Source organism: Rhodotorula toruloides, assembly GCF_000320785.1.
Source record: "Rhodotorula toruloides NP11 unplaced genomic scaffold Scaffold23, whole genome shotgun sequence".
Classification (NCBI taxonomy): domain Eukaryota; kingdom Fungi; phylum Basidiomycota; class Microbotryomycetes; order Sporidiobolales; family Sporidiobolaceae; genus Rhodotorula; species Rhodotorula toruloides.
The window spans coordinates 246,534-270,877 of NW_015622983.1; the positions used below are offsets into that span (position 1 = coordinate 246,534).

Genomic DNA, 24,344 nt, shown 5'->3' on the forward strand with positions numbered 1-24,344 from the left:
AGCGCATGGCAGTCATGGCTTCGACTTCGGCCGCTCAGCAGTCTTCGGCAGCACAGGCTCAGCCGCAGCGCGAGGCGGAGACGACGGCTGTCCCGATGAGGATGGGCGCGCGGTCGGAGAAGAAGTTGACGGGGCGGCAGCGGGCCCGGAGGAAGCAGCTCAAGGAGCAGGAGGAGGCTCGCATGCACGAGTGACCGTTCTCACCCCTCGACTCGCGCCTCTCGGGATGCCATCTCGCAGGCCTCGCTCGCATCGCATCCCATCTGTCAGCAACCCGCACCTTTCGCTCGTTCGCATTCCTTACTGTTTATCGTTGACATCCATATCGCAGCCACCTCTCATCGCTCTTCTTAGTCGTTCTATCAACCACGCAGCCATCTTCTTGCACTGCATCCCGCTTCAGGCGTCTCTCCTCATCGAGCGAGCGGGAAGTTGAGAAGGTCATCGCCTTCCGCTTCGTTGCGCTGGCGACGTCTATGCTCGTCTACACGCCGTCTACGCTCCTGTCCGCAAGTCGCAGCACTCGAAAGGCAGGTCGCGGACCTTGCAGTGGCCAAAATCGCTGTCGACATCAGTGTAGAGCGGGAGGTCGAGGCTGTTTTTCGCGGGCACAAAGATGCTCAATCGCTTCAGCTCGTTCTTCTACCTGAGTCACGTCAGAGGAAGGGCCGAACGCACTGCGGATGAAACGCCCCCTGCCCTCTACACGTCCCAACCACCTCCAACCCGGGCGGGTCCGTCAACCTGAACACGCCGAAACTCGGGTCGTGGCGAGGAGAACAGACGACTGCGATGGCTTCTGCGAGCATGACTTGGTACGAGGCGTGCGTGTGGAGGTCGAGGGAGGAGAGGAAGATTGTTTGGGAGGGGTGGGTGTGGATCTGCGCGTCGAGAGCGGGAAGTCGTTAGGTCCGCTTTGGACGTCCTGTATCGCGCGAGGCGACTGGCTAGCGTGGCGAGGGGAGAAGCTGCGACGCACCCAACCGAGCGTCAACAGCCCCCTCCTGTCCTGAAACTCAAACACCTCCTCCTCGTTCATCGTCGTGCACGTGTCGCTCGTCCCCTCCTGCTTCGGCACCAACAAATGCGTAACCGTGAAAACATCCCGCGCCTGTCCTCGTCACCCGTCACCCGTCAGCAGAAGGAAGGTTGGAGGAGAAGAGGCGAAACGCACGAGTCGACCGAGCAACAATCCGCAGGTCTCGATATTCCGCGCGGTGTTTCGAGCTGCGACGATGTCGGTGAAGTGTGGGATGAGGCGTTCGGGGAGGAAGAGGGTGCGGAGGGGGGCGCCGGATTCGGTTGTTGCGACGAGGGAGGGGTCGTCTTGGTCTGCGGATGCAAGGAGAGTCAGTATCTCCGGCGGACAGTACAAGAGCGGCAGAGAAGGAAACGCGCACCTTCCGCTTCCTCATGCACTTCCACCTCCACCACCCCGCCCAACCCGCCCCTCCCCTCCCTTCCACTCATCCTCCTCGAAACCGTACTCGCAAGACTCAAGCTCCTCGATCGGCCTAGCGCAGCAGTCGACGTTTGCGGCGCGTCATGTGTAGGCTGTAAAGGAGGAGCGGAAGGAGCGGGGATGGAAGGGAGGTTGGGAGGTGCGGAGGGCTGAGGAGGAGGGGGGAAGGGAGGGACGGGCAAGTGCGTTTGGGAGGACGGTTGCGGATAGGTTGAGGGCGGTGTAGGATGTTGAGGATGGGAAGAGAAAGCGGGAGGCGGGACGGGAGGGACAGGCGGGATGGGTGGGATGGGCGGAGTAGGGTACTGAGGCGGCTGAGGCGGGAAAGACGGATGCGAATGAGGCTGCTGCGGCGGAGCATGAAGAGACTGCAACAATTGACTTGGGTAGTGCTGCGCTGTAGGCGGCGAAGGCGAGGGACCGAGGTATTGAGGATAAGACGGAGCGAGAGGCGAGACATTGGCGGCCTGCACGGGCGGATACGGGGGAATGTAGTGCTGCTTTGGCTCCTCCTCTTCACTGTATTCCTCATCCGACTCGCCTTCTCCAGGAAGCGGTAACGGCGCGCTCGGCTCGTTCGTCCTCGCTGGGCCGGACGTCGACGCCGTAGGCGCGTGGAGAGACGGGTACGCGGGTCCGGCATGGGTAGCCGATGGTGCTGAGGCAGGAACGGCGATCGGAGGAGGTGGAGAGACGAAAGTCTCGCCGAGTTTCGGGATTCGACGACCTTGAGCGCGAGGGAGCAAGTCCGCCTGTCCCGTCGGCCTCGACTCGTTCGCAAACGCCTCTTCTTCCGCGTCGTCGCCAGGGATAGGCAGGGCCCCCTTGAGGTCCTCCACCCGCTCCTTTGTCCCCGCCACAAGCGGCCTCCCCAACCCTCTCATCCCCTCCAACCCCCTCCTCAACTCGCCTATCGCAGTCCTTCTTTCTCCCTCTTGTCTTTCCCGCGCCCCCGCACGTCTGGGGTGCGCACCACTCGGCATTTCGGCAGAAGACGAGGAAGAAGAGGGAAGGCGTGCGGGAGGAGCGGTCGAGTCGGTGTAGGTTGTGGCGGCGGGGGTGATAGTATTTCGGAGCGTTAAAGCGGGTGAGGGAGAGGAGGTGAGTTGGGAGGAAGAGGAGGAGGGGAGAGAGGAATAGTAGGTCGTTGTGCGGGAGACGAGGTAGGATTTGAGAGAGGCGTGGATTGCGGAAAAGGTGGCGATGCGCTGTGCGACAACAGACCTCCGCTATCAACTCGTGCCCGCTCGATGACGCGAATGCCGAGAACTGAACCACGGCTGGACTCACCTGGTGAATTGCGCCGAGTTGCTCGTCTGACAAAGTCCGCCATTCAGGGTGCAAGCGTGGGAGGACGTCTTGTAGGAGCTTGAGGATGGTAGCGACGCGGACGAAGGCCATCTAGCGGGTGGAGGGAGAGATTTAGCAGCGGCGGAGGGGAAGGGAAGGAGAAGACGCGCGTCGTAGTTGCCCTCCTCCTGGTACACCTGCGCCCTGCACACACCACTCCCACACTCTGTCAGCTCAGCACGACAACGCGACGAAAGAGCGCGAAGACTCGCTCGACCTCCAATTGCCTCACGGCCCGCACCCAATGCCTCAGCGGCAAGCCCGGGTCCCAGCTGCTCGCGACAATCTCGTCCGCGATATCCGCAAGCTGTGCGAAGGAGCGTGGCGGTGGATCGGTCGGTGCGGGTGGTGGAGTAGACGAGGGAGTCTGAGCGGCCGACGAGGGAGCGAGTTCAGCGGTGAGAGACGAAGCGGGCGGAGCGGGGTCTGCGGTAGGTTGTTTCGTGCGCTTGAAGCGTTTGCGCAAGAGCGCAGCGGCCATCCTGTGCGTGTTCAGCGAGTGCAGCGGTGTGTTTGAGCGGGAAGCAGATGAGGAGGGGAGAGGAGGCACAGTGACGGTCCGCGGTACTCCGTGGCGAGCTGGAGCGGTGAGTGGCTGTCGATGTGAGTCCAGCGAGTGCTCTCCCAGCAGTACCAAGCAGAGCGAGATCGAGTGAGCACGGCGACCTCGTGCTGGTGAGCGAGAAGGATTACAAGTCCAAGCATTACAATGTTGTATTGAGCGAGTTTGTATTCCATCCCCCACTCCCCGCTTCCCGACCGCCTCATCAGGTTAGCGCTAGTCACTCTCCCTTGGACTCGCTGTGACTGCGTGAGAGCGCTCGAGAGGCTTACAGTGCTCGCCATGGACACACACACCGCAACCCACTCGCGCAGGGGATCAACCACCCAGCCCCAGCCCGTCCCCATCGCGTCCTCTCCACGCTCATCTCCCCAGGCCTCGTCCACCTCGCCCACCAGCTCAGCACTCTCACAGTCACTGAAGGCATTCCAGGGACTCGCTCTCAGCCCACCGAGCTCGACCGCGACTCAGCAGAACCCCTTGCACTCGGACGAGTTCCGCGAGGCGTTCCATCACGTCCGCAGGGCCTCGACAGGCGCACACCCGAACCAGGGCAGGCCCATCGTCATCAGCGACGCTGCGACGGGCACAGCGAACCTCGCACCCCCCGTCCCGGGCCTCTCGACCTCGCCCTCGTCGTCGTCAGAGGCCGGAACCTCGGCTGGCTCGCTCCCGACCCCCTCGTCGTCGCCCTCCTCTGCCGCCGCACCCGCTCTCCCCGCGACAAACACCGGCAAGGCTCGCTCCGTCTCGAATGGAAAGGTCGGGAAGCCCTCGGCGACCCTGGGCGGCGTGTGCGAAGGTCCCGAGATTGCGTTCGAGCGAGGCGAACTCGCGATTGAAGACGACGACGACGCGCCTTCTCCTCCGCCCGCTCTGACGCCCCCCGCCTCGAGCAGCCTCTTTGCTGGCGGAGCGAGGTGGGGATGGCCCGCGGCGGGAGCAGGCTCGACCGGTCCCTCGCCAGCAGCAATCGGGCCGCGCAGCCCTCCCGCGACAGACTCGTTCCTCCAGCGGCGGGGATCGCTCTCGTTCGCTTCCGCCGGCGCAGCGAGCACCTCTGCGGGCCTGTCCGTCTCCCCCTCGAGCTCAGTCGCGACGATCAAAACGACCGGTTTCGCCGCCTCGCCTCCAAACGGCACGACTTCGACCTCGTCTGGATCGCCTTCGACGTCGACGTCGCCCACGACCGACCCCTTCAAGATGATGCAGCCGCTCGGACGAGTCGTCAGTGCGGGCGCGGCGCTGCAGACGCCTTCGTCGGCAGAGGCGGGCGGAGGAGGCGGACCTGGGTTCGGGCTGTTCAGGCGGTTCTCGATCGGTGGACTCGGCTCTCGCAAGGTACGTCTCGTTCTCGCTCGCTCCCCTTTCCCCAGCCGTACTGATCCCCCCACTCGCGCACAGCCTTCACAACCCGCTCCCGCTCCTCCCTCTACCTCCCACCCCGCCCCAACGCTCCTCACACCCTCGCACAGCTCTCTCACCTCCGCACCTGCCCCTCCCGCCCTCACGACCGACACCAAGCCCTCTGCGTCGGGCGCAAGGGGAAGGACGCTCGCGCCCCCGGGCAAGGGGGGAGGCGCGAAGGGGAGGAAGTTGAGTCCGATGGGGGAGAGGATCCTCCGAGGCGGCTACTGAGCCCGCCCCCTCCCATCCCGACTGAACTCGCAAACCGAATCCAACGCTCGTTGTATCTATCCGCCCGCTGAGCTCTTCTCACGACCCGCCTTCTCACGACCGCACGTTCTCCTCTCTCCCTGAACACATTCGAACCGAACCGACCCTTGTCATTGTCTCTATTACCTATTGCAGCACCTCCTTTTCTCCTTCGCGCGCCCAAAACCGCCCTCTCTCGCTCGTCGTTCTGTCCACATCTTGCCGTGTCTTTGTCTCATTCTCTCTCGCTCGTGTCGTTCCTCTTCGTCGTGTCATGTAAGAATTAACCCTGTTTCATCCACTCCTGTTACGAGTCTACGAGCGCGAGAGAGGAGGAGAAGGGCTGGGTGCGAAAGATGCCGTCCCGTCAGTCCCATTGTACGAGCCATTCTGCCCGTCCGTTCCGCTCCGTCGTGAACCGTGAACCGGGTTTCGTCCATGAAGATGATGATGGGATAGCTCGGTTGGGGATCTAGTCACCTCTTGCCTTCGCGAGTGGAAGCGGATCTGGGTGCGTCAATGTCGCCCTTGTCAACCAAAGATCTTTTCGGTAATCTTGACGGTCTTGGTCTTGCTGCGGACGATGGGAGAGGACGGGTAGCTCGAGCGAGGATCAACGCACCGTGCGCCCGACGAGAAAAAGCGGATTGAAGCCCTGGGTGCGTCGATGTTGCTCTTGTCAGCCTACGGTACTTCTTGTAGTAGGTCTTCCGGCTTCTTGATCATCTCCTTGCTCGTCTCGTCCGTGATCCTTGCGATTTGCTGCGCGCGGCGGTAGAAGTTGGGCAGCTCGAGCGAAAGACCGACGCACCTCTCTCTGCGAGTGAACGGGTCGAGTTTGGGTACGTCGATGTCGCCCTTGTCAGCCAAATGAATAATGTTCAACATGAAGATATCGATGCTGCGAGCGAAGGTAGTCTCTGGACAGCTCGAGCGAGAATCGACGCACCCGGAAACTTTCCGAGTCTTGCGGGAAAAGAGGCGCGCTGCAAGGGAGAAGGGTACATCAGTGCCCGTGCTAGTCAAGTCTGTCGGCGAAGCCAGATCCTCCTTGCTCGAACGGGGAGACTGACGCACCTTGCGAGCTCGTGACCGAGTTGAGCGAGACGAGCGAGGCCTGCGTGCGTCGGTGCCGGCGATGTCAGTTCTCGGCACAAAGGCAGGTGCAAGAGTCAGGATCGAGAGCGGCTCAGCCGGAGACCAATGCACCTCGACAGGCTTGGCGACGCCGAATCCGAGACGAGTCGATTCGAGTCGAAACCTGGGTGCGTCGATGCCGACCTCGTCAGTCCCTCGTCCCATGGCATCAGATCGGAGCATTGATGCGGATCGAATGCTAGGTGTGAGCGACTCGCGGGCGTGACCCGGGGGGTGCGGCCGCAGACGAGTGCTGTGAGACCCGCTCTCGAGCGCGAGAAGTCGGTACGCGCGAGCTTCTGAGCGCCGAGAGCCCGACTACTGGTCCCGGGGGAGCCAGCTGACGGCGTAGCCCATGTTTTAACCGCGGCGCTGGCGCGGAACACAGCGGGGTGGAGAGGGAAGGCCCGGACGGAGATCGACGCACCGTGAGTTGCGGGATAGAAGAGTTGAGGGGCGAGGGGGCAATCGAGACGCAGGCGGATCTGCGGAGGAAAAGGCAGTGAGGCGGATTCGAAGTGGATCAGGAGGACCCTCACCTTGGAGGTGGAGCCGCGGAAGAGGCGAGCGAGCGAGACGATCTGCGAGAGTGCGTCGCCCTCAGCATCTTGTCGATCCTAAAACGCAGACTAGCTCTTGTTGATGTTCTGTGGGAGGCAGCGGACGGAATCGAGCAGGAGACGTGATGTTGTCGGAGTTTCGCCTTTTCGGAACAGAGGGTGGCCGCCGATGGCGACTGGAGAGGGTCGGAAAGCTCGATACTGGGGCAACGCACCTCTTGAGGCGAGGAAATCAAGCTGCGAGGCCAATCGTCAGCCCCGAAGTCGAAGCGAGAAGGCGGGGACACGCACCCTGAAGTTGTGTTGCTGACGAGCGGGAGCCTTGACGAGCGGCGGCCCTTGACACATTGTCCGTCTTGACGAGCGCGCCAAGTCGACGTCGGGAGCGAGAACCTATGGGAGGAACGTCGCCCTCAGCACCATGTCAAGCCGTGCGCAAACGACAGCTGCTGCGGCGAGGGCGCGGAATGCGCTTCTCGCACGACTATCGGACCTCATATCGAGGAGCTGGATGATGATGGTACGCCGACGGAGGCGCAGGCGATAGCGACGGATAGTCGAAGGACGGGGCGAGGATAGTCGAAGGACGGGGTGAAGGGATGTGGACGGCGTAGCCGAAGGGAAGGTGTACCCTTGGGGTGGAGCTGGTGGATGAGGTATTCGCGGACGGCAAGTCGCAGGTGCCCGAGGGGCAGGAGGGGAGTGGAGAGAGCTGCTGCCGTTCGACCCGGATCGCTCCACGCGGGTGCGGAGTGCCGGCGCAACAGGCAGGCTGAGGTACTGGGGCGACGTACCGAATGAGGGTGATCTCTTGAGGCGATCTCGACCTGCCGAGCGGGGCGTTTGGGTCAGATCCAAGTGCGAAGACATGAGGAAGAGGGCGACTTGCCTGTCGAAGCGACCGTTTCCTCCCCAACCCGTCTCGCTCCTTCCTGCGCTGCCGTGTCCTATTCTCGAGATGTTTGGTGTTTGGCAAGGCTTTGGGTGGCGTCTGGCGGGCCGTCCGAGGGCGTAAGAGCGCGTGAGAGCTGTTGAGGCGGGAGAGGAGGCGAGGGTGGGTGAGGCGGTCCAGCGGTGCAGCAAGGCCGTGGAGCGCGTTGGGAGGTCAGTGGCTCGACGAGCGATCGGTTCTCAAGCAGCAGCAGCACTTCTGAGCCAACCAGAGCGCGTGAGGCGAAATCGAGTGAGCCTCGAGTGGGAGAGAGGCGTGAGCGGGTCGTCGAGCGGTGTCGCCCGCTGCGCGAGAGCGTTGTCGCCTCCGAGGTGCATTCCTGAACCTCCAAGTGCCGCCCAATGTCTGTCCCATCCTTCGCGAGCTGTCCTCCTTGCCGTGCTGACTTCATCGAGACGAGCGTGAGGTTCGTCTGTGAGATGACGAGGGCGTCGTAGGCGTGGGCGAGCATGGTAGTAGGATTTGGAAGCTCAGCAGTATCGTCCACAGGTGTAGTGCTCCATTCGCAGCGGGTGCGGGTGAGAGGGAGGAGGGAGAGCGAGGAGTGGGAGAGAAGAAAGGGAGACGGACGTCGTCAATGAGCTGAGTAGTGTGTTGCCTCGCTTACGTTCTCGCGAGCGAGAAAAGTGGGAGACTAGCCGCAAGGTACAGCCCGCGTGTGAAGCACCCGCCGACTACCCCGTCCTCCTCCTCCTCCTCCTCCGAAGACTGTGAGACGAGGACGTATATAGCTGTGACGAGCAGTTGTTTCTCTCCAGCGTGACAAGCGCGGATACACGACATTGCAGGCCAGGTCGACTCCTTCCACGCCTAGCGTTCTTCCTCCTGCTTCGCCTGCGCGATTCGCTATCGGCAAGCTCGCTTCGATCGCGGGTATGAGACGCTGCGACGGGACGAGAGTCATCACAAGGAAGGCTTAGACAGAGGAAGACGTGGGTACCTCGACCGATCGCGAGTCGAGGCGCTCGCTCGAGCCGACGTCGAGACCTGGGTGCGTCGATGTCGCCTTCGTCAGCCGAGGTCCATGAATATGAATGAAGGCGCTCTTCAGAGAACGGCTGCAGACGGCGGTAGAAGGTGGGCAGCCCGGGCGAGGATTAACGCACCTGAATGAGCAAGCTGAAGCGCGAGTCTGCAGAAGCGCCTAGGCACGCGTCAGTTCAGCGCGACCGTTTCCAAGAGCTGAGACGAGCGCACCTTGCGAGATTCGGGAGCGAAGGACCCCCCTTCGAGCTGAACCTGGGTGCGCCGGTGCCGTCCATGTCAGTCCGCGTCCATGTACTTCTGCCGCGCTTTCTCGAGCGCGGTGTGACGATTGCTGGTCGATAGAACGTCGATTATTGACGCGATCGTGATGCCCGCAACGATCATTTTGACGGCTGTAGCGTCTCAAAGTCCCGCGGAACAAAGGTAGCCTTGGTCGAGACCGACCATCTCCATCAACGACGACGACGAGGTAACCACAGTAGATAGACAGCTAAGACGGGGACCGGCGCACCTGTATTCGGAAGGGGCGGTATGATGCGCGGGGAAGCGAGACGAGCGAGTCTGCGAGAGTGAGGAGGCGCCAATGCCTTCTGTCAGTTCGGGTAGCCCGGGTCAACGGCGCCGCCGCACGACAGCTCGAGAGAGACCAGCGTACTGGAGAACGGATGAGAAGGAGCACGCGGAGAGCGAATTGCTCGCCGACAAGTCGATGCGAAGAATGTGGTGTAGGCAAGCAGAAGAGGCCGAGCCCGACTGGAAGCGGGCGAGGTTCGTCTTGATGAAGTGGAGCGAGAGAGCTGGGTGCGTCGGTGCCAACCTTGTCAGTCTCCGGGTAATCTCAATCGACTGTGTCATCGTTTGTGCGGATGGTATCCGTTGATCAGGATGGCAGGGGGGCAGTAGTAATCGTGGAAGGCATAGGCTGCTTCATGAACTGGTACTCGTGGACCGGAGACAGCCCGGATGGAGACCGACGCACCTGCTTTGAAAGCGAGCTTGAGAGTGCGACGCGAGAGACCGCGAGTCTGCGAGAGTAAAGGTGCGCAGGTGCCGTCTAGTCAGTCCAGGGTCATCGTGCGGCTCTTAGGAAGACCAACGGAAGGCTCGACGGAAACCTGCGCACCTTTGACGAGTGAGCCAGCTTGAGCGTCGACGGCGAGCATGCCTGGGTGCGTCAATGCCGACCTCGTCAGTTCCCGCTGCCCATGATTCTCGACAAAAGAGACGTGTTCTCGATAACACTCGAATCGCTAGGCGTTCCCTCGACGAGAAGAACGCTACTTGCTGCCCAGCCAGAAGCCGTCGACTGGCCTTCTGATCGCACTGGCGCACGCAAAACCCGGACGGAACCGGTCGACGTAGACGATGTAGCCCATGTGTACCCACTCACATCGCTCGACTCCGCGCAGCGCATGTGGGGTGGAGCAGGAACAGCCCGGAAGAGGATTCACGCACCTCCATGAGATGAGGAGCGGCGGGATGTGCGCAAGGCTTGGGCTCGTCGAGCGGTGATGAGGCGGCAAACTGGCAAGAGGAGTAGCCCCAATCAGCTCTCTTCGAGTTGCGGGGGAGAGAGAGAGAGAGAGAGAGTGAACAAACGGCGACAGACCTGAGATTCGCAAGCAGGTTCGCACCCACTTCGCGGACGTCTCACCGTCTTGCTCAGGTGAAGGATTCTGTAGGGTGCGCCGCGGTCAGCCCCTTGGCGATCCGTGAGGAGCCTACTGATCCGCGAGAGAGGTCCGCCCTGGACCCGGTCTATCCTTCCCCCGCCTGCGCAAAGGGTGAGCGGCTAGGTCGCTCGGGCAGGACGAGCGAAGGAGTGCGACCACGCCTCTCGGTTCGCCAAGAAGCGCTTCTCGCTAGAGCCAGCGGCAGGCTTGTCTAGCCAGGACTCGCCTTCCCATCGAAAAGCTCGGAAAGCTGAGACGACGCACCCGGTCTGTTTTGGCCAATCTGAACGTCAAGTCGCACCGCTCGCCTGCGAGTGAGAGTAGTCAGCCAGAGTGGTTGAAGGCAACGCGAGTGGAAACGTACCTCGCTCAGCCTGAACCGCCAGCGAGTCCTCCCAGCACCGTGCCGCGCAGCTCCATCCATTCGAGCACGATCCCTTAGTCGTCTTGGCCGTCGCACACCCAGTCAAGTGGGCGAGTGGGCTGTAGAAGGTGATGACACGTCGAGAGGGTCTGTGCGAAAAAGGCGCGTCGAGGAGAGCGCGAGGACGGCGTGGGAGGGCGTGCGAGCGGTAGCAGGAGTCTTGAGTGCGCGTAAAGAAAGCATGGTGAGCTGCTCGAGCGGATTCAGCAAGGAATGGCGAGAGCGAGTGAAGTGAAGGAGGAAGAGAGGCGAGAGGGCGAGTGAGAGGGTTCAAGTCCAGCGAGGGCGGCGGGTGAAGGCGTCGAGACGAGCGTGGCAGTACAGTACTCACGATTTAGCCAGCTCCAGGCGCTAGGAAGCAAAGCATGAGCGAAGGCAGCCAGGAAGAGACTGCCTCTCTCGCTTGAGCGGGCGAACGGGCGACTGACACGGGCGAAGGCCTACCTTGTGGTGTTGACGACAGTACGAGAGAGTGCTTGGGCTACTACGCCTGAATCACCGTCCTGATCCCGCCTCGTACCTCGGAGAGACTGTCCCAACACCCAGTCGGGGTTGGACTTCCAAGCTGTATCGCTGGAAGTCCCGCCTGAAGTTGATCTTCAGTACGCACGTCATGTCGATACAGCTGCGATGCTGGAAGAGGCGAGTCGATCGGGACCATCCGGCGTGTGCTCGTGTTCGAGAAGCGAGTCGAGCTGAAGCTGGAGATTGCCTGCTGAATCCGCACCGCCCGAAGCCGGGTCTTCCCACAGTCGTAGTTGGTGAGCGGGTCGTCGAGTCGACGGATCGGCCTGAAGAGTCGCCCTGTAAAAGTGTGCGCCGTCGAAGTCCTCGTCAGTCCGGGTTGCGAGCGACTCAAGCGTGAGCAGGAGTCTCGCCGTTCGATACCGCCTGGCCCGTGAAGACAGGTTTGGCTGGATGTACTGGGCAGTCTCATAGCAGCTGTATCGTGGCAGGCAACCCTGGCCCCATACGGGGAGACACAGAGGCGGAGGAGGACGCAGGGGCTCTGCTCGCCTTCGCTGCGTCCAAGTCTGCGTGTGGAAAGGCCCGGACAGTTCAGGCGACGCACCTGTGCAGCCTCAGTCGTCCTCCAGGTCCCGCGAGCCGTTCACCGCCAGCCCTCGCTCCTCATCGCTCGAGGAAGTGCCACGGCCGAAGTTTCGTATCGTGGCGCTTCGAGCATAAGCTTGAGCAAGTCAATAGTGCTCTCCAAACATGTTTGCGGCAGCAGTGGCCCCAGCGAGCGTTTGCGAGCAATTCATCGAAAGTCAACCGCAAGCTTCGCCCTCGACACTGCTCTTCTCCACGGCTTTTCTGTTTGTTCGGGCTGGCAGTGCTGCCGCGAGTGGTCGACTGAGTGTCTGGCGGGTCCACCGAGGTGCGCACGCCGTTCGCTCCTCTCTCGAGCCGTTCTCACCTTCCTCATCTCGGACAGTTCTCGCCACTCGTCCACACCAGCAAGGGCCTTTGAGACGTCGCAGAAAGTCCTCTACGATGCTCTCGAGTTCGTCACGCGCGGCGACTTGCCGACCTACCGCCTCGATCGTCCGCACCTTCACCTCCTCGACCTCGACTCTCTCCTCGCCCTCCTCATCTCAGCCGCCCAAAGCCCCTGGGACGCCTGAGCAGGACCCTCACGCCAAAATCTACCAGCGGGTACTGCGAACAGCCATCTACGGAACCTACGAACACCAACTTCGCGAGAAGGCGGATCGCTCGCTCCCGGCTGTTGCGAAAGGCTACGTTTCGACCAGCGGCTTCAAGCCGACAAGTCGACGAGACATTCCGGCGTACGCCCGGCGGCTGGTCAAGAAGGATGCGCGGAGCAAGCCCGTCCCTGTCGACGTCGAGCAGGTCGAGCATAGCTTGACGAAGCGAGGCCGGACCGTCGCGCAGCAGGACCTCCTTCCGCGACGAGAAGGCAGTCGGCGACAGATCGGTAGTGGCGAAGAACGAGGCGCCGTGTTCGGACAGCAGGTTCGAGGCTTCTCGACCTCCGCCTCGACCAGTCGCGCTCGCATTTCAGAGGATACGATTGTTGACCACGAGTCGGAGAGCGCGGATCTCGGTGGCGGGTTGTGGGAGGATGCAGAGTCGGCCGACGGGCTCCAACACAGCACTCAGTCGACGTTCCAGCCGGGAGACTTCATCGAGACTACCCGGTGCGTTGCTTCTGCCGCTTTCGTAATGCACGAGTGCTTACTGAAACGCATCTTCGCAGTGGCGCGCAGCTTGAGAACGGTATCTTCATCTGTATCTCGCGAAGGTCAGCCAAAGTCGGCACCATCCTGAATGCCAGCGGCATCCTCGACATCTTCCTCGAAGACGACGTCAGCCGTGCCATTCCCAACTTCGTCGACCCCCAGGTCGCTTCGAGGCTGAAGGCCTACGCACTGGGACTCGACGGCGTCGAGACCGAAGAGCTGCCCGAGGGAATGGACCGCCGACCGTTCGCCGAAGAGCGGCTGCAAATGCTGCAGAAGATTCGCAGTCTCGAGATTGCCATCGATGCGCAGTACAAGCAGCTGCTTCTCAATGGCGGCTCCAACCTCTATCAACTCGTCCGCGCCAAGATTGCGCGGGATCGCAAAGAGCCTTCAATCGTCAACCCTACGGAGAGCATCGACATCGAAAAGGCGATCCGCTATCTCGGCATCTCACGCCCGACCGTCGCAACTCGCATCGCCATGTGCCGTCTCCTCCTCTCCCAGCCGGAATACTTCCTCGCCGACTCGAACATGCTCCGCGAAACCGGCCGCTTCGATCTGCGGTCGCCCAAGGAGGTCGAGCGTTTCGAGCAGGTGCGCGGCTGGGTGCGGGCGAAGGATGAGCGCGTGGCGACATGGGCGGAGAAGTGCGCCAGGCTGCGTGAATGGGGACGAAAGCAGCGGGAGGGAAAAGAGGCTTCGGTTACCATCGACACGACTCGCTACAATCTCCCAACGTTTACGCCTCCGCCCGGGGCACAGAACGAGTGGTCGAGTTCCGACTTGACGATCTTCGCCTTCCTCCGCGACACGCTTGCCATCTCGCGTCTCCTTCAAGCGCAACCTCACCTCTCGACTGCTCCCGCCCTCGTCAAGCTCGTCGACCGCGAGTCCGCCCAGAACGGGTGGCCGTTCGATGAGACGAACACGCAGATTGACAAGGCGCGCATCCGCGACTTCCTCGGCGAGGTGGGCGTCGTCGCGCCATGGGAGGATTGGACTGTACACGACAAGGCGACGACGCTTCCGACGTGGGACAAGATCGGTTCAAGCGTTGCGCAACAGCTTTCCCAGGCTCCGAAAGACGGCGGGAACCCCAAGGCGCGGGTGGCGAGCAAGTTGTACGACTCGGACGCCCACGACTCGGTCCGCCACGACTTCGGACAGACTCGCGTCTTCACGATAGACGATTCGACGGCTCTCGAGCTGGACGACGGCGTTTCCATCGTCCCCGCACCTCCGACGAGCGACGGCAAGCAGACCTGCTGGGTCTGGGCGCACATCGCCGACCCGACCACGGTTCTCCCGCCCGAGCATCTCTGGGCGCAACTTGCTCGCGTCCGCGACCACACGGAGTACCTCCCGCAGCGAACTTGGCCTATGCTGCCGAAGGCCCTCGTTCTCGACCAGCACCTCAGTCTCGGCGCGAAGGAAGGCGGCGAGCAGCGGACTTTGAGCATCGGTGTGCGCGTCGTTGAAGAGACCGGCGAAGCGCTCGAGGTGGACGTCAAAGCCGGCATCGTTCGCAATGTCCTGCGGCTGACGTACGACGCAGTCGACAAGGTTCTCGGCTTCCAGGCAAGGCCGCCGGGGACGCTCGTCGCGAATCGGCCGTGGGAGCAGGGTGAGGAGGCTGCGCTGGCGAGCGCGAAGGTGGTTCGCCCGACGGAGGACGCCTTGCTGGAGACGGACGCGAAGGCTCGCGGACAACTCGAAACAATGCTCCGCATTGCCCAGCGCATGCTCCGCCGCCGAGTCGAGTCGACCGCCATCTTCTGGCAGTACCCTGTCGCCACGGTCAAGGTCGCCCCGACGCCTCTCGAGCCTCACTTCGAGTCAGAGGCGCGCGTCCCGACGTTCTATGCGCGGCCGCCTCGTGTCGAGGTGCGACTGCCGAGGGACGACAGCGTCTTGGACCACATGGAGTCGCCGGCGCATCTCCTCGTCTCGGAGATCATGGTCGCAGCGAATCGTGCTGGAGCGCGCTTCGCCGTCGAGAAGGGGATCCCCATGGTGTATCGCGGGCAAGGACCGCCTTTGTCGGAACCTGCCGCGATCGACGCCATCCTCAAGATGCGCAACCCCAAGACGGGCTCCGCACCGCCCTTTGAGGTCCTCAGGAAGCACGTCGACTTCCGGGCGGGCACACTCTCCCTCACGCCTGGATCGCACTGGCCCATGGGAATCCACGACGAGTTTGGGTACATCCGCGCGACGTCCCCTCTGCGTCGGTACGGCGACCTCTTCGCCCACTACCAGCTCAAGAGCGCTCTACTCCCGTCCGACACTCCTCAGGGCGTCTTCCCGTGCTTCGACGAGTCGGCCGTGCTCAAGCACATCAGCGGATTCACCTCGGCGCTCAAGGGTCGAAAGCGCCTCGACCACACCTCGTCGCTGTTTTGGTCGCTCTGGGTCTTCAAGCAGAAGCTCGAACTTTTCAAGGCGGCGACCACCGCGCCTCAGACCGTCGGCATAATTTCCGACGAGGACCAGCAACTCTTCGACCTTCTCGCCAACAACCTCACCGGACTCGCACTTCGCGAGGCGACTTTCAGTAGCGTCGACAACCTGTGGCTGCAGGAAGTCACCGTCCCCGAACTCGGTCTCCGTGGCACGGTCCAGATGGCGAAGGAGCACGAGACGCTGGCGCGCGGTGACTCGATGCCCGTCGTCATCGAAGACATCCTCCTCGGCGGCATGTCGCGTCTCATCCTCGTCCCTCGGCGTCGATAGACTTTCCACTCCCTTTCTCTCGCATCACTCGTTCTCTCGCACCTCTCCGACACCTCGCAACGATAGACCCGTGTACTTCTGTTGTATTCGCATCGAACCGCAATTCGCAAGTCATGATACATACCCTTGTGTTCTGTTTTTACGCCTTCTTCTGCGCTTTGAGAGCGGCGTCGACCATCTCGACGACCCGGATTACTGCCTCGTCCTCGCCGCGGCGCATGATGCACTGAAGGCCGATCGGCGCGTTCTTGAAGACCTCAGGGTCGTCTGCGAAGCGAGAGGGTCAGCTCGGCGCATCTCGCAGGGAAGAGCTGGACGCACAGCGCTCGTAGTTGATCTTGTCGAAGGGGTAGTCGCTGTGGAAGGTGTGGGCGGGCTGCTGCTTGTCGACGGAGGGGTCGACGCGAGTGACGGGGAAGACGGCGGTCGGCCAGTCGTTCAGGTTGCAGACACCCTGCGAGCGCACCAAAAGCGCGGTGAGCGGGAACTTGGGAAGGTCGGAGGAAAGGACGAGACGAACGGTGTAGCTGACATCCTGCTGGTCGTCATGCCTGAAGGACGGGTACGGCGACGTCGGCATAATGACAGCATCGACGGGACGACCAGTGCCGGTCTGCGATTCCGTCGCCTCCCACCTGCGAAAGCCAAAGTCAGCCTCGCAATCGGCCAGCGAAAAGAAAGGGAACGTACGCCTCGATCTGGGTCGCCATGAACAGCCTGCGCTCGTAGCAGAGCTGCCAGTACTGATAGACGCTGATGCGAGGGGGGTTCTCGGGCGGGCAGAGACCGTACATGCGCGGCTCGCCCGACCTGCCGCACTCAGTCTCGATGTCCTCGCCCGAGTCTGCGCCATAGACGCGGCTGAGGATGTCGAAGCACTTCTCAGGCTCGGGGAAGGACCAGTCGATGACTGTCGGTCCCAAGTCAGCGAGAGGATCGGATGCGAAAGGAGATAGCGCTTCGCACCCTTGTGTCCCTGCGTCTCGAGAGCCTTGCGAGTCATGTCCATCGCGCGATAGTAAGGCGGGTTGGGCTTGACGAGTCCGTTCGAGTAGGCGAAAGCGAAGCAGAGCTTCTCCTTGCCGCCACCGTGCGCCTCGAGCTGGTAGACTGACTCGCGCCAGGGCTGGTAGTGGACGAACGGGTCCTTGCGCCAGGGCTCGGCGGCGAGGACGGCTTTAGTGACAATTTGAAGGCCCTCAACCGAAGTCGTAAGCGGGCCGAGGACGGATGAGACTGCGAAGCGAAAGTCAGCGCTCGGCCGGCTTCGAGGCGGAGCTTCGGAGGCTCACCAGCTTCAAGACCTTGGCAGCTGTTGTCGGCTCCGCCATCTGTTCGTCCCAAAAAGAGCGGTCAGTTGAGCCAGGAGTCGGTTTGAAGGATTTGACGCGCAAGGCATGCGGTTGTACGAGCCACGAAGACCGTACAGCCCGTTGAACGACGACGGCACGCGAATCGAGCCTCCAATGTCGGATCCAAAGCCGAGGAGACTGCCGCGAAGGCCGACGAGCGCGCCTTCGCCGCCTGAACTGCCGCCACAGGAGAGATTGCGGTTGAAGCCGTTGACGGTTCTGCCGTAGATGGCGTTGATGCACTCGGTCGACATCAGGTTCTGCGGGATGTCTGCGAGTAGGGCGTCAGTGTGAGAACTGGGCAGGAAGCGGGACAGAATTCACTGGTCTGGCAGTAGAGAACGGCGCCCGAACGGACGAGGCAGTCGGCGAGGACGGAGTTCTTCTTCGGCACGCGGCCGATCCAGCCGACGTAGCCCTGCCACGGAGACGAATTGTCAGTCCTACGAGGGCAAACGCGAACGGAAAGGACGCTGACCATGTTCGATTCGACGCCTTCGACGCAGATCTGGTTCTTGAGCGAGATGGGGAAACCGCTGCAAGGCGCGCCTTCGTTAGCGACACCTCGACGTTCTCGAGAGTGTCCGAACGTACTGGAGAGGCCCAACAGGGCCACCCTCCTTGAACTCTTCGTCCAGTTCTTCCGCATGCTTGATTGCGCGGTCAAAGTAAACCTCCGTCAGGCAGTTGACGAGCGAGTGAGCGATCGCCGCGCGGTGGCAGAACGCTTTCTGCACTCGAGAGCGTCGTCAGCAGAGCGAAAGAGCCGAAGAACAGCTTATCGGACGCACTGCGACCTCGACAGCCTTCAGCTCGCCCTTCTGCAGCTTCTCGACGAGTTCGCCGACCTCCATGTTGGTGATCTGGACGTGCTTAGGGTCCATCACGCCGTCGAGCGAGATGGTAGACACATCGAGCGTCGACGAATCGACCTTGGGGAGGGCGTAGGCATACGAGTCGACCTGCTTCTTGAACGCCTCACGCTTGGCGTCTGCAGCAGACTTCCAGTCCTTCGAGTCGACAGAAGGCATCGTGTGAGCGAGTACAAGCGGATTGAGCAAATAGCGGAGTCGCGAGGGGACGAGAGAGATGAGGCGGAAGAAGGGCGGAGCGGGGCAAATGCCACCTCGTTTGCGGAGAGCGGAGACGGTAGCCCCGCGTTCAAGAGCACCGCTCGTGACCCGCACCGAAGCTATCTTGTCCGAGCGGACCGATGGCTCGTCGAGAAAACGAGAGCCCGTTCGCTGCGTTTCACTCGAGCGCGAGGGGACGCCAAGCGGGCGTCGCAGGAGTGGGACGCACAGTCAGCAGGCTTGCCGTGTCGGCTGCACAGCGGCAAGGCGGCACAGCGCGGCTACCACGCCCTTATCACGGTGAGCAGGTGAGCGGGTGGAGGTCAAGGAGGGTGCTTCCGGTTCGTCTCTGGTCGAGCGAGGCAGCGAGACCCGCGGGATTTACTAACTTAGTGGAACGATACTTTTGCATACGAGCGAGCTGGCACGGATATCGTGCGAGTGGGAGAGAGGAGAATCTAAGTGAGGAGAGGGAAGAGTGTCCGGAAAGAATGTCCATCCTGCCGAGAGTCAGAACCTGCTTCTACCGCCGCCAGTACACTCTCACGAGCCGTGCTGTACGTGCATCCGCCTACGCAATCTAGAGGGCCTTCTCGCGGCGCTTGAAGGTGACCTTCCGGGGCTTGGCGGGCATGACGATCATCGTCTGCGAGGCAACGAGCAATGTTAGCGGCCTGTCAGAACCGGACACTCCGGGCGAGTGCGCACCGTGTAGTCGTTGGCAGGGAAGTCCTGGTCGAGCGTCCAGGTGTTCTCGCGGACGAGCGTCGCGATGATCGTGCCAAGCTGGACGTTGGCGAACTGCTCGCCAATGCAGCTGCGAAGCGAACAAAGGGGCGTGGTCAGCGAGGCGGCCTAGCTGGTGGAGAGAGGGAAGAAGGCTCACCGATGCCGTCCGGCGCCGAAGGGGAGGTCTGCGCAGCAAGCAGTGTCAGGTTAGCGAGCATCCGTCGACCGAGCGCATCACAGCGACGCAGGGCGAGTGCGACCGCCACGAGTGGGAAGAGAGGGAAACGCCAGACGCACAAGCACTCTTTCCGCCCTTGGAGATCTTGCCCCAGCCATAGTCCTCCTCGCCCTCGTCCTCCTCGCCAGGCACCTTATTCCCGTCCTCCAACCACCGCTCGGCCCTAAACTCCTTTGCATCTTTGCCCCAAATACCCTCATCGACCTGGCTGTACCCGGGCGCAGCAAGGACGTACTCGCCCTTGGGGATGACGTACTCGGCGCCTTCGTTGCGCTTCTTGAACGACTCGCTCGCGTGCGGTTCGGCCGAGGGCGCACCGACGGAGGTAGGGACGGGACAGTCGAGGATGATCTTGCGCATGAGCGAGTGGAGGGGCGGGTGCATCCTCAGGAGTTCCTTGATGAATGCGCTCAAGAGCGGAGTCGAGAGCGTCTCGTACTCGAGCGGTCGGAGCTTCCCACTCTCCTTGTCGAGGTGGTACTCGAGCTGCTCCTCGTAAAGTCGTCGCTGGAGGTCTTGGTTCTCGCCAAGTCGGAGGATCGCCCATGCGCCGGTCGCGGCGGACGTGTGCTGGCCGGCCATGAGGAGGGCGATCATGATGTGCGCAATCTGCTTGTCGGTGAGAGGCTCGCCAGTCTTGTACTCCTGGTTCTGGAGGGCCGTGAGCATGTCGAGGTCCGGCTGGGGGCGACAAGGCAGGTCAGTCGCGGCAAGCTGAGCGGTTCCAGTGAGCTCGACGCACCTCCTCGGTCGAAGCACGGCGCTTCTCGAGGATCGAAATGTAGAACTCGCGCATCTTGGCCTGGGCGCGGTCGCGGCGGCGGTACGAGGGGAGCGGGAGGTTGGGGAATACAAAGTTCTATACGAGGTCGCGCTTCCATTAGCCAACGCTCTTCGAAATGCTCAGAGCGAAGGAAGAAAAGACAGCAACGCCGACGCACCAAAGGAGTGAATCCTCCGTCGAGGTCGTGGTACAGCTGGGCGAAGCTCTTGTCCATCGCGGCGCGGATTTCGCGGCCTTGGAGAGTCGCAGAAGCGGTGAGGACGGTGATTTCGGACGAGGTATCGAAGGCATCGATGCCGGGCGAGACGGTCTTGGTCTGCGAACGTCATCCGTCTTCAAATCAGCGCCCGAACAGCTTCTCCAACTGCAACGCCGCCGAGGAAGGACTCTTCGACTCACGCCCTCGGCATAGACGTGCTTCGACATGTAGTCGAGCACCTCCTGCCTGATCAACCCGACGTAGCGGCGGAAGTTTTCGGTCGTCAACCCAAACTTGACAAACTTCTTCTGCTCCATCAAGACATGGTTCGGGACGTCGTAGACGACCTCAGTACCGAAGACGCTGAGAAAACGAACGCAAGTCAGCGGGAGGAAAGGAAGGCAGAGGAAGGAGGGGGACGAACGGGGTGGTCAAGTGCGTGTAGGCCTCCTCGGCGTTGACGTGCGCGAGCTTGCCGTTCAGGACAAAGTTGCTACCGAGCGGGCCGAGGGTCGCGGTGATTTTGCGTCCGAGGAGAGGGTAGGTGAAGACGGGTCCGTACTGTCGGCGTCAACCGAAGCAGGTCAGCAAGCTGGAGGACATACATGCAGCCCACTGCCTCTCTGACGAGAAAGGCGAGCGGAGAGCAGCGCCCGAGCGAGCTGCTGCACGCACCTTCCGCCTGCACTCGTCGAGGAATCCGAGCGGGTCCATGCCGTAGCTGACGGCGCATCCGATGACGGGGACATAGTGGAACACGAGTGGTGGTCTCCTCGGGTCCCTCGGAGCGAGCTGCGTCCGTCCCAGGCGAGTGTGAGGGTCAGTAACGACGACGTGAGGTGAGCGAGCGAGATGGGGACGCACGAGCTGCCAGGCGACGTTGAGCGCGACGGCGAGGGCGAGCAAGCCTGCGAGGGCGAGTGCAGCAGTCCCAGCGTATGCGAGCAGGCCCATCCTCAGCCCAACGAACAGCAGCAGAACGACGAAGAGAGAAGAGAGAGAGCGAACCAAGTTCACGTCGAACCACGCTACGACAATGTCCGACAACAACCGCGCACGAGCCATTCCAAGGACTTCCTCGCACGGCTTGGCACTCTCGAATCATGCACACTCGCGAGCGAGCAACCGGAGCGAGGACGCGAGCTCAGGTCGGTGGAATAAATCGAACGACTGCTCATTTCGCCACTCCATCTCGCACCGCTGTACCTCCAAGACCAGCGCTCACACCCACTTCTTGTCACCCTTGAGCGCATCAACCTTGCCCTCGGCCTTCTTCTCGGCCCTGTCGACCTTGTCCCCAATAACCTCCCTCACCTCGCTCGCCTTCTGCTGCGCAGCAGCCGCAACATCAGACGCCTTGCTCTTGGCGTCGTGGACGATGTGAGAGACCTTGTCCGAGATGTGCGACGCAGCGGACGAGGCGGGGGAGGGGGAGGCAGAGGGAGGGGAAGGAGCGGGCGCGGGAGGGACGGCAGACGTTTGCGAGGGCGAGACGACGGACGCGAAGGGTGACGAGAGCTGGAACGGCGAGGCCTGCGTAGGATATCCTCTGTCAGCGATTACTCGGGAAGAGAAGCAAGCCCGCCCGCATCCCGCAGAACGCGGTCGCCTGCATCCTTCCGAAAGTCCGCCGTCAAGCAACGTACCTCCTTAACGCCCTGAATCTTGAACCCCGGTACCGCAGCAGGGTTGAAAACCCTCTCGCAGTCTGAGTAACCCTGTCCAAAGCCGAATCCAAGTCCAAGGAAGACCGGCCAGGGGCGACCTGTTCGCCTTTTCTCGTCAGCTCAAATGGGGGTAGAGGAATAGGAGGGGACGAACGGCGGAAGAGGACGGCGCTGGCGACGATTCCGACGGCTAGACCTGTGCCGGCTTTGACGAGCGCGTTCGAGAGGCAGAGGTCCGTCTATTCGGGGCGGCAAGCGGGACGCGGCGCGGCGAGCGCGTAGGTCGTGAAGTGGTAGAGAGTGCAGGAGATCCGGCGATGTGTCAGGTGCGTCAGGTGGTCGACAAGAGAAGGTCGCGAGTCGGGGTGGTCCGGATGACGGAGGGAGGGAGGTGAAGGGGGGACAACAAGAGCAGGGCGAAGGATGGCGAGTCGTGTGCAAGACATGCAGAGTGCAAACAGTCAGCTCAGCTCCTCCAGTTCCTCCCGCAACCCCTTCTCCCACCAAGCGACTCCTCATCACCCCCTCCTCCCTTTCCCTCTGTCCAATCCCCGCGATTACAACAAGCGGAGCGGACGCACCTTCGCAGACAAGACGTCCTCTGAGCGAGCTTGAGCGGGTGTCGCGGGCGCGGATGGGGCGGGTGCGGACATGGTCGGTGGGTGGGGAAGGAGAAGGGGTGGTCGAGGGAGAGGCGGAGAGGGGTTTGGTGGAAGGACGGGCTGGAGTTGCGGCGTAAGATGGACGACTGGTACTTGTGAGCGAATGTGGGCTAGGTCACACCACGACCTGCAGCTTGTGTGAAGAGCTGCTCGACCCTCCTGGCGAAGGCGAGCAGCAGGCAGCCTCTCTCACGTCAGGCAGCGCAACGAACTGTAAAGAAACAGCGAAAGAGCGTCCATTACTACCCGTCCTCCACTCCCAGTCTCATCCGCCAAAGCGAATGAGGGCAAGAGCCGAAGAGACGAGGTGAGGGACGGCGAGAAAGGCTACAAGACCGACGAAAAGGGTTACAGCTTGACTATACTTTGCTTTGATTTGACGTCGAGAAAGGAAAGAGAAAGGCGTAGAGTGCGCTGGTTGTCGAAGAATGTACAGGACGAGTTGAGGGCGGGCGATATTAGACGAGATAAGTTGTGGGTTTTGGGTTGCGAGTCCGGGTTTGAGCGATCGTCGATGTCGGTTGCTCGACGCCTCAGGCTGGTCGACCGAAACGCTTAGGCGAAGCAGGCGATCGCAGCGGCGACGGCGCCGAGGAGCGAGGCGGTCGGGACGAAGAGGTTGTTGCCGGCGCTCTGCGATGGTGGACAGACATGCTCATCAGTTTGGACACACCACAGGAAGACAAAAGCACAGGAAGGACGAACCTTGGCGCCACCCGTCGCAGCCGAAGCAGCTGATCCAGCCGCGCCGGTCGCAGTCGAGGCCGCACCTTTAGCGCCGCTCGTGATAGTCGAGAGGACACCACCCGCGCCAGAGGTGACGGTCGAGGCGGCTCCGCCAGCTCCCGAGGTGGCGGTCGACGCGGCACCGCCTGCGCCGGAAGTCGCGGTCGAGCCAGCTCCGCTCGCGCCCGACATGCCGGTCGATGCGGCGCCGCTCGCGCCGGACATGCCAGTCGAGGCAGCACCAGCAGCACCTGAGGTGGCCGACGAAGCTGTAGCGGATGTGGATGAGTTGCTCGGCAAATTTGCAAGAGATGGAAGAACGTACCGCCGGCTCCACCGGCCGCCGACGAGGCGCCGGAAGCCATAGACGAGCCGCCTGGTCGAGTGTTGGTGAGCGTGAGTGAGGAGAACTGGGTCGAGGAAGGGACAGCTGAACGCACTCATCGAAGCGCCCGAGCTAGCTCCGCCAGCTGCGGCGAGAGCACTCGAGAAGGATGCAGCTGCCGAGGCTGCGCGAGAAGAGATTCAGCCTGGTAGGCAGGAAGCAACGTCTGGAAGAACGCACCGGTCTCGGAGCCGGTGGAAACGGGAACCGACGAGAGGGTACGGAGGACATCGGTGGCCGAACCAGTGACTCCGGTTGAGGCTGTACGAAAGAAAGCGTGTCAGACCAAGAAGGGAACGAAGGAGGAGAGGTGGACGAACGGAGCGAAGCGCCGACGTTGGCGCAGACAGCCTGACCGAGCGTGATGCCGGTGGTGTAGTCGTTGCCGGTGCAGTGGTCGCCCAAGCAGTTCACGTAGGCCTGGACGAAGTTGGCGCTGCGGCAGAGTCCTGAGCACACGGGCGTTTCCGTCAGTTGAAGCCGAGGGGCTGCGAGAGGAGGTGAGCGAAGGCGTACCAGCAATGTCGGACGGCGAAACGCCGGGGGCGAGCGTGCTAGCCTCCATGACCTTGGTCGTGAAGCAGCGAGTCGCGCAGCCCTGCCAGACGCAAGTGGAAGGGTCAGACACTGCCTCGTCTTCACCGCATCCCGCTCGACCTCCCAGGAACGTACTGGGGCATTGGCGGGGAGCTGAGCGGCAGCAAGGCCAGCAAAGGCAGCGACGGAGACGATAGCGGCGGTGGTCTTCATGGCTGATGAACTTTGGGAAGGTCGAAGGGCGAGGAGGTGAAGTGGGCCTGCAAGTTGCTGGGACGACGCGGTA

At 62.1% G+C, this 24,344-nt stretch overlaps 10 protein-coding genes across 10 annotated transcripts in view; 3 read left to right on the plus strand and 7 right to left on the minus strand.

The window, feature by feature from the left end:
* RHTO_03858 (uncharacterized protein) overlaps positions 1-194 on the plus strand; it is a gene marked incomplete at both ends in the record, with an annotated part of 1,561 nt that extends 1,367 nt beyond the window's left edge. The window contains one exon of the mRNA XM_016417527.1: positions 3-194. Coding sequence (XP_016271179.1) covers positions 3-194 — 192 coding nt within the window. The remainder of the gene's footprint in view (positions 1-2) is intronic.
* Positions 195-495: 301 nt separating this feature from the next.
* Positions 496-3,293, minus strand: RHTO_03859 (STAM-binding protein; the record flags this gene model as incomplete). The annotated part of the gene is made up of 8 exons (XM_016417528.1): positions 496-595; positions 679-881; positions 980-1,111; positions 1,175-1,332; positions 1,401-2,670; positions 2,753-2,863; positions 2,923-2,976; positions 3,045-3,293. 8 exons carry the CDS (start codon positions 3,291-3,293, stop codon positions 496-498), a joined length of 2,277 nt encoding a protein of 758 aa, XP_016271180.1.
* A 363-nt stretch (positions 3,294-3,656) lies between these two features.
* RHTO_03860 (uncharacterized protein) lies at positions 3,657-5,012 on the plus strand (the record flags this gene model as incomplete). The annotated part of the gene is made up of 2 exons (XM_016417529.1): positions 3,657-4,715; positions 4,779-5,012. The coding sequence occupies 2 exons, from the start codon at positions 3,657-3,659 to the stop codon at positions 5,010-5,012; spliced, it is 1,293 nt and encodes a 430-aa protein (XP_016271181.1).
* A 494-nt stretch (positions 5,013-5,506) lies between these two features.
* RHTO_03861 (uncharacterized protein) lies at positions 5,507-7,075 on the minus strand (the record flags this gene model as incomplete). Its single annotated transcript, XM_016417530.1, has 9 exons — positions 5,507-5,537; positions 5,653-5,685; positions 5,719-5,931; positions 5,980-6,016; positions 6,108-6,147; positions 6,240-6,420; positions 6,595-6,652; positions 6,943-6,964; positions 7,019-7,075. The coding sequence occupies 9 exons, from the start codon at positions 7,073-7,075 to the stop codon at positions 5,507-5,509; spliced, it is 672 nt and encodes a 223-aa protein (XP_016271182.1).
* A 1,867-nt stretch (positions 7,076-8,942) lies between these two features.
* On the minus strand, positions 8,943-11,378 carry RHTO_03862 (uncharacterized protein; the record flags this gene model as incomplete). The annotated part of the gene is made up of 10 exons (XM_016417531.1): positions 8,943-9,058; positions 9,178-9,227; positions 9,322-9,463; positions 9,646-9,691; positions 9,790-9,831; positions 10,122-10,190; positions 10,301-10,342; positions 10,604-10,647; positions 10,704-10,852; positions 11,374-11,378. The coding sequence occupies 10 exons, from the start codon at positions 11,376-11,378 to the stop codon at positions 8,943-8,945; spliced, it is 705 nt and encodes a 234-aa protein (XP_016271183.1).
* A 603-nt stretch (positions 11,379-11,981) lies between these two features.
* Positions 11,982-15,706, plus strand: RHTO_03863 (mitochondrial exoribonuclease Cyt-4; the record flags this gene model as incomplete). Its single annotated transcript, XM_016417532.1, has 3 exons — positions 11,982-12,144; positions 12,202-12,928; positions 12,988-15,706. 3 exons carry the CDS (start codon positions 11,982-11,984, stop codon positions 15,704-15,706), a joined length of 3,609 nt encoding a protein of 1,202 aa, XP_016271184.1.
* Positions 15,707-15,845: 139 nt separating this feature from the next.
* Positions 15,846-18,089, minus strand: RHTO_03864 (Amidase family protein; the record flags this gene model as incomplete). Its single annotated transcript, XM_016417533.1, has 11 exons — positions 15,846-15,973; positions 16,028-16,160; positions 16,227-16,341; positions 16,397-16,616; positions 16,673-16,942; positions 16,999-17,037; positions 17,123-17,329; positions 17,383-17,476; positions 17,537-17,594; positions 17,653-17,789; positions 17,850-18,089. The coding sequence occupies 11 exons, from the start codon at positions 18,087-18,089 to the stop codon at positions 15,846-15,848; spliced, it is 1,641 nt and encodes a 546-aa protein (XP_016271185.1).
* Positions 18,090-18,711: 622 nt separating this feature from the next.
* RHTO_03865 (cytochrome P450, family 51 (sterol 14-demethylase)) lies at positions 18,712-21,035 on the minus strand (the record flags this gene model as incomplete). Its single annotated transcript, XM_016417534.1, has 10 exons — positions 18,712-18,777; positions 18,840-18,948; positions 19,018-19,045; positions 19,158-19,779; positions 19,841-19,957; positions 20,040-20,198; positions 20,282-20,444; positions 20,506-20,642; positions 20,757-20,873; positions 20,946-21,035. The coding sequence occupies 10 exons, from the start codon at positions 21,033-21,035 to the stop codon at positions 18,712-18,714; spliced, it is 1,608 nt and encodes a 535-aa protein (XP_016271186.1).
* A 267-nt stretch (positions 21,036-21,302) lies between these two features.
* On the minus strand, positions 21,303-22,401 carry RHTO_03866 (DUF543 family protein; the record flags this gene model as incomplete). Its single annotated transcript, XM_016417535.1, has 4 exons — positions 21,303-21,614; positions 21,728-21,846; positions 21,903-21,987; positions 22,330-22,401. 4 exons carry the CDS (start codon positions 22,399-22,401, stop codon positions 21,303-21,305), a joined length of 588 nt encoding a protein of 195 aa, XP_016271187.1.
* A 564-nt stretch (positions 22,402-22,965) lies between these two features.
* Positions 22,966-24,271, minus strand: RHTO_03867 (Extracellular membrane protein, CFEM domain protein; the record flags this gene model as incomplete). The annotated part of the gene is made up of 8 exons (XM_016417536.1): positions 22,966-23,043; positions 23,116-23,405; positions 23,462-23,512; positions 23,577-23,645; positions 23,702-23,782; positions 23,842-23,970; positions 24,038-24,119; positions 24,194-24,271. 8 exons carry the CDS (start codon positions 24,269-24,271, stop codon positions 22,966-22,968), a joined length of 858 nt encoding a protein of 285 aa, XP_016271188.1.
* Positions 24,272-24,344: the final 73 nt, after the last annotated feature.